Below are 7,442 nucleotides of genomic sequence, written 5' to 3'. Positions count from 1 at the left end.
AATTACTTAACATTGCATGATATTTTATAATGCTTATTATATCGATTGAGGAACTCACCCTTACAACTATTTTTTCAGGTAACGAGCAGTGATTGAGTAGAAGCTAGTGCTTTGAGTCTAGTGTAGTCTCCTTAGTGGGTCATGCTCTGATAGATGTAACATCGGGACGGGATGTCTTTAATTGGTTTATTGTTGGTTGTGAACCAATTTACATGTAATATATTATATGTTTTGATTGGTTGATTTGATTTCTATCCGCTGCGAATTATGCAAAAATGTTATTTTGATTAAATAAAGAGCATGACAGTTATTATGGTGTGAAGTAGTCGTGTGACACCCTTGATTGCATATTTACTCTGATTGATATGTTGTTATTTTAATTATATACTCGGGGTATTTTAGAAGGGTGTTACATTAGTGGTATCAGAGCAGGTCGGTCTGTTCGGCCAGTTGTCGTGTCATTACTGTGTAACAATTGTGTATTGTTACTAATCTAACTTTTAAGTTGTGTTGTATTGATAAGTTGGAATGGCTGGAAGGAATGATGCTGCAATGGCTGCCGCAATGCAAGCAATGGCACAAGCTGTGCAGAACTTGCCAAATGCTGGTGGAGATGCTGGATCACGTAGCTTGGCGACTTTTCAAAGAGAGAATCCGCCGGTGTTTAAAGGGAAGCATGATCCAGATGCAGCCTTGGGATGGTTGAAAGAGATCGAGAGAATCTTCCGTGTTATGGATTGCACTCCAGCTCAGAAGGTTCGGTATGGTACTCACATGCTAGCAGTCGAAGCTGATGACTGGTGGCTAGAGACTCACGAGAGGTTGACCGTGACAGGTGAAGTCATTACTTGGGATGTATTCCATAGGGAATTCATGAGAAAGTATTATCCGGAAGATGTCCGTGGTAAGAAAGAAATTGAGTTCCTTGAACTGAAGCAAGGAAACATGTCTGTCACTGATTATGCTGCAAAATTTGTGGAGCTGTCCAAATTTTATCCTCATTACACTGGTGCTGGTGCTGAATTTTCAAAGTGCATCAAGTTTGAGAACGGACTGCGCTCTGAAATTAAGAAGGCTGTTGGGTATCAGAAGATACGCATTTTTACTGAATTGGTTGATAGCTGCAGGATATTTGAAGAAGACAATAATGCTCATTACAAGATTGTCAGTGACCGCAGGGGCAAGCAACATCAAAATCGTGGCAAGCCGTATGATGCTCCAGTGGGAAAAGGGAAACAAGGAGCTGCTCCGGCTCAGAGGACTAGTAGGGGAGGTGATCCTGCTGGTATAGTTTGCTTCAAATGTGGTCAGGCTGGTCATAAGAGTAATGTATGCACTGCTGAAGTAAAGAGGTGTTTTCGCTGTGGTAAGACTGGCCATGCAATAGCTGATTGCAAGCACAAGGAAATGATTTGTTTTAATTGTGGCGAAGAAGGGCATATTGGAAGTCAATGTCAGAAGCCAAAGAAATCTCAAACTGGAAAGGTGTTCGCATTGACCGGAACTCAAACCTCCAGTGAGGACAGACTTATCCGAGGTACATGTTTCATAAATGGTACTCCTTTAATTACTATTATTGATACCGGTGCTACACACTGTTTTATTTCTGCTAACTGTGCTCGAAGACTGGGTTTAAAATTGTCCGCTTTTGATGGTGAATTGATTGTTGAGACCCCAGCTAAGGGATCAATAACTACTTCTTTGGTATGTTTAAAATGTCCTTTGTCGATCTTCGATAGAGATTTCTATGTTGATTTAGTATGTTTGCCGTTGGATGGGATGGATGTAATTCTTGGTATGAACTGGTTAGAGTATAATTATGTTCATATAAATTGTCATCATAAGTCGGTAAGGTTTTCCACTCCTGAAGAGGAAGGAGTTGACTTATTACCTTTCGGAGAATTGCGAAAATTGATGAAAGAGGGAGCTCAGATGTTTTCTTTGATGGCGACGTTGTCGGTTGAGAGTAAAGCTAAGATTGAGGAACTGTTAGTGGTGAAAGAATTCCCTGAAGTTTTTCCTGATGAAATTCCTAGTGTGCCGCCAGAGAGGGAAGTTGAATTTACTATTGATCTGGTACCTGGTACTAGGCCTATTTCGATGGCACCGTATAGAATGTCGGCATCGGAATTGTATGAATTAAAGAAGCAATTGGAAGACTTACTTGAGAAGAAGTTTATAAGACCAAGTGTGTCACCGTGGGGAGCTCCAGTGTTGCTAGTAAAGAAGAAAGATGGTAGTATGAGGCTTTGTATTGATTATAGACAATTGAATAAGGTAACGATCAAGAATAAGTATCCACTACCGAGAATAGATGATTTGATGGATCAATTAGTGGGTGCTTGTGTGTTCAGTAAAATTGATTTGAGATCGGGCTATCATCAGATCAAGGTGAAAGATGAAGACATCCAGAAGACAGCGTTCAGAACTCGGTATGGACATTATGAGTATTCTGTGATGCCTTTCGGTGTTACTAATGCGCCGGGAGTATTTATGGAATACATGAATCGTATTTTCCATACTTATCTGGATCATTTTGTGGTAGTATTTATTGATGATATTTTGATTTACTCTAAGTCCGAAGAAGAGCACAAGGAACATTTGGGATTAGTGTTGGATGTTTTGAAAGATAAGAAACTTTATGCGAAGCTGTCCAAGTGTGAGTTTTGGTTAAGAGAAGTCGGTTTTCTCGGACATGTAATTTCAGGAAAAGGTATTGCTGTAGATCCTTCCAAGGTCGAAGTTGTTTTGCAATGGGAGACCCCTAAGTCGGCTACCGAAATTAGAAGCTTTTTGGGATTAGCTGGATATTATAGAAGGTTTATTGAAGGATTTTCTGAGTTAGCACTTCCGTTAACTAAATTAACTGGTAAAGGTAAAGCTTTCGTGTGGGATGTTCATTGCGAAGAAAGTTTTAATGAATTAAAAAGGAGGTTGACGTCGGCGCCGGTTTTGACTTTGCCAAATCCGGAGGAACCGTTTATAATCTACTGTGATGCTTCATTGATGGGTTTAGGAGGTGTGCTCATGCAAAATAATAAAGTAATTGCTTATGCGTCGCGACAGTTAAGAATTCATGAAAAGAACTATCCTACGCATGATCTTGAACTTGCTGCTGTGGTGTTTGTGCTAAAAATCTGGAGGCATTACCTTTATGGTTCCAGATTTGAAGTTTTCAGCGATCATAAAAGTTTAAAGTATCTATTTGATCAGAAAGAGCTAAACATGAGACAACGTAGGTGGTTAGAATTGCTTAAGGATTATGATTTCGGGTTGAATTATCATCCAGGAAAAGCAAATGTTGTGGCCGATGCTTTAAGTAGAAAGACCTTGCATGTGTCAGCAATGATGATTAAGGAGTTGGAATTAATTGAGCAATTTCGTGACATGAGTTTGGTTTGCGAAGTAACCCCGCAGAGTGTAATGCTAGGAATGCTAAAGATTAATAATGATTTTATGGATAGTATCCGAGAGGCACAGACATTGGATGTGAAATTAGTAGATATCCTTAATCGTTGTGGTCAATCAGAGAAGAGTGACTTTAAGATTGATGCGAGAGGTGTGTTGAAATTGGGGGAAAGAATTTGTATTCCTGAGGATGCGATTTTGAAAAGAAGCATTCTAGAAGAGGGTCATAGAAGCAGTTTGAGTATTCATCCAGGAGCTACTAAAATGTATCAGGATTTAAAGAAAATATTTTGGTGGCCCGGAATGAAAGAAGATGTGGCTCGTTTTGTGTATGCGTGCCTAACTTGTCAGAAGTCAAAGATTGAGCATCAGAAGCCGTCTGGGCTAATGCAACCGTTGGCTATTCCAGAGTGGAAGTGGGATAGTATCAGTATGGATTTTGTTTCTGGTTTACCGAGGACAAGTTAGAGTTTTGAAGCTATTTGGGTGATTGTTGATAGATTGACGAAATCGGCTCATTTCATTCCGATTAGAATGGATTATCCGTTAGAGAGATTAGCTGAGTTGTATATTGAGAAGATTGTAAGTTTGCATGGTATTCCGTCGAGTATTATTTCGGACAGATATCCTAGATTTACATCGAAGTTCTGGGAAGGTTTGCAGAGGGCTTTGGGAACTAAGCTGAGATTGAGTTCTGCATATCATCCGCAGACTGATGGTCAGACTGAGAGGACGATTCAGTCATTAGAGGATCTTTTGAGAGCTTGTGTTTTGGAAAAGGGAGGTACTTGGGATTGTTATTTACCTTTGATTGAGTTTACCTACAACAATAGTTTTCATTCAAGCATTGGTATGGCGCCGTTTGAAGCTTTGTATGGTAGAAGATGTCGGACACCTTTATATTGGTATGAGTCCGGTGAGAGTGTTGTGGTTGGACCGGAGATTGTTCAACAAACTACGGAAAAGATTAAGATGATTCAGGAGAAGATGAGAATTGCTCAGAGTCGTTAGAAGAGTTATCATGATAAGAGGAGGAAGTCACTTGAGTTTCAAGAGGGAGATCATGTGTTTCTTCGTGTTACTCCGATAACTGGGGTTGGTCGAGCTTTAAAGTCAAGGAAGTTGACACCTCGATTTATTGGTCCTTATCAGATTCTAGAGAGGATAGGAGAGGTAGCCTATCGTATCGCTTTACCGCCGTCACTTGCGTATTTGCATGAAGTTTTTCATGTGTCTCAGTTGAGAAGGTACATTCCTGATCCGTCGCATGTAGTCCAAGTGGATGATGTACAGGTGAGAGATAACCTGACTGTTGAAACATCACCTATGAGGATCGAGGATCGAGAGTTGAAGCAGTTGCGGGGTAAAGAGATTGCCTTGGTGAAGGTAGCTTGGGGAGGACCAGCAGGTGGCAACGTGACTTGGGAACTGGAGACTCAGATGAAGGAGTCTTATCCGGAGTTGTTCGCTTGAGGTATGTTTTCGAGGACGAAAACTCTTTTAGTGGGGGAGAGTTGTAACGCCCCGATAATAATACGATAATTATTAAATTAAGTTAATAATATATTTATTAATTTAATTAGATAATTGGATTATTATTATTATTATTTTTGGAATTATCGAATTATTATTATTGGGATAATAATATAAATTGGAAAATTATATAAGTGTGAAATAAGGAAAAGGAATCCCATTTTTGGTAAAAAGATTCTACGTGAAACAGAGAAGCGGCTGAAAAGTGGAAAGTGGAGAAAGGGCAAAGAGGAAGAGCAAGGGCAAAGGTTGGAGAAGAGAAAAGCTTGGAGCTCAAAGATTTGCCGGATTAATCAGGTAAGGGGGGTTTATCGTCGTTTAATGGGTATCATAGATTAACATGTAAGGGGTAGTGATAAACCGTTGATTTGACCCTAATTGGGATGTTGAATGCTGAGAAATTATGTTGGATAAGTGTGTTAAAGTTGTACTTAAATCTGTAATTGAGTGTATGGTGATTTTCCGAACGTATCGCTTCTTACGGAATTGGAATCGGAGGTCCGGAAGTCCTCCAACGGCGGAAAATGCGGAGAATTCTGCATTCTGCTTCGTGTTAGCGCAGGAACAGCTTTCTGTCTTGCGTTAACCGGTTAACCCAGGGTGTTAACCGGTTAACACTGTTGTAATTTGTGAAAATTGCTAATCTGTCTGCGTTAACCGGTTAACCCAGGGCGTTAACCGGTTAACACTGTTGTAAATGGCCAGAAAGCGTGTTCTGTCCTGCGTTAACCGGTTAACCCAGGGCGTTAACCGGTTAACACTGTCGGAAAAGTGATAAAAATCGAATTTTGCTCAGAATTTAATGGAATTCGTCGGGGTGAGTCGGGTGATATTATCGTTAATTGTGATGAGTAATTTTGTTGAGTTTATGTTATGAAGTGTCGATACAAGTATGTTGCTGAGTTGTTCCGTGTACGGAAAGTTGTTAAGGATACTGAGTTGTAGGCTTGGTGAGCCAAAGTTGATTATAAGTTGCTTATGTTGAAACCATTGTTGTGTTGCTATTATTATCATGTTGTCGAAATTTTAAGTCGTGCATGTCATGTAAATCCATATGCATTAAGTCGGAGCTTTGCTCACACCACGTTGGCCTGGATTGGCAAAAGTTGAAAGTTGAAGGCTTATGCCTTGATGCCCAATAAAATGGCAATGATTTTAAGTTGGGAGTTTTACTCCGAATGGTACCACATGCATGACGAGTCGAGTCTCATTAGAGTTGCATTGTGTTGGTTTGTTGTATGGAATATAGTATGAATGGATGTATTCCAGTATTATATGTGTGTTGTGTGTTGTGTTGATGTTGAGTATGATTGAGTTGATATTGCCGTTGCTGAATGTGTAATCTGATTTGGGTGATGAAACGTGTTAAATTACTTAACATTGCATGATATTTTATAATGCTTATTATATCGATTGAGGAACTCACCCTTACAACTATTTTTTCAGGTAACGAGCAGTGATTGAGTAGAAGCTAGTGCTTGGAGTCTAGTGTAGTCTCCTTAGTGGGTCATGCTCTGATAGATGTAACATCGGGACGGGATGTCTTTAATTGGTTTATTGTTGGTTGTGAACCAATTTACATGTAATATATTATATGTTTTGATTGGTTGATTTGATTTCTATCCGCTGCGAATTATGCAAAAATGTTATTTTTATTAAATAAAGAGCATGACAGTTATTATGGTGTGAAGTAGTCGTGTGACACCCTTGATTGCATATTTACTCTGATTGATATGTTGTTATTTTAATTATATACTCGGGGTATTTTAGAAGGGTGTTACAAAGAGAGCCAGGGATCAACTGCTTACAGAGAAAGCGGAATTGGAGATGAGTGTTGCTCGGATTTAGATGGCTAACCAGGAGATCAGAGTGAAGATGGAAGATCAAGACAAGCGACATGCCTTAGAAGCAAAGCGCTTTGAGATGGATACTGCCTACTATGGGAAGGTCAGCCAAGCCTTAGCGTCATCTACCAGAGAGCACGACATCACTAAAGAGAGATTGGCTAGAGCTTCAAAGGTCATTGAAGATGAGAAGAGGAGGCAAATCTTGGTGAGGGATCAGAGGGATGACAGAGTCCGAGTTCTCATTGTTGAGTGGGAGTCAAAGCTGAAGGTTAAGGAGACCGAGAGCATGAAGATCATTGCCGAGAGAGATCATTACATTGCTGAGAGAGATCATTACTTCAGGCAGATGAAGATCCATCAGAAGGAGGTGGGGAGATTACAGCAGGAGAATACCGAGCTCAGGTTCGCCGCAGAGTTTGCAAGGATGGAAGATGAGATAGGGCCATCTGTGGGACCCTCATCAGGCTAGATCTTTCATTTGTGTTGGATTACCGTCAGGCTTGTTGACGGAATTCATTTGTTTGTATTTTTTTCCTGATTCTGGAGATTTGTATCTGACTTGATGTATGACTATGGCACTTATTGTGCATTTTGCTATGTGATGTTGATTTTCATTCAGTGATTGATCTTCAAGCTTTATTTGCTTTATCGTAT

The 7,442-nt window shown here is 40.0% G+C and overlaps 1 protein-coding gene across 1 annotated transcript; it reads left to right on the top strand.

Moving 5' to 3' along the window:
* Positions 1–642: 642 nt before the first annotated feature.
* Positions 643–4,140, top strand: LOC127119902 (uncharacterized; the record flags this gene model as incomplete). The annotated part of the gene is made up of 4 exons (XM_051050267.1): positions 643–800; positions 867–2,188; positions 2,399–3,303; positions 4,072–4,140. Coding segments are annotated over 4 exons (2,454 nt in total), but the record flags the coding sequence as incomplete, so codon positions are not given.
* Positions 4,141–7,442: the final 3,302 nt, after the last annotated feature.

This window comes from Lathyrus oleraceus, chromosome 2 (assembly GCF_024323335.1).
Source record: "Lathyrus oleraceus cultivar Zhongwan6 chromosome 2, CAAS_Psat_ZW6_1.0, whole genome shotgun sequence".
In the NCBI taxonomy this organism is placed as follows: Eukaryota; Viridiplantae; Streptophyta; class Magnoliopsida; order Fabales; family Fabaceae; genus Lathyrus; species Lathyrus oleraceus.
Note: the sequence above shows the minus strand (reverse complement) of the source record. Positions and strands in the feature narration are given on the sequence as shown.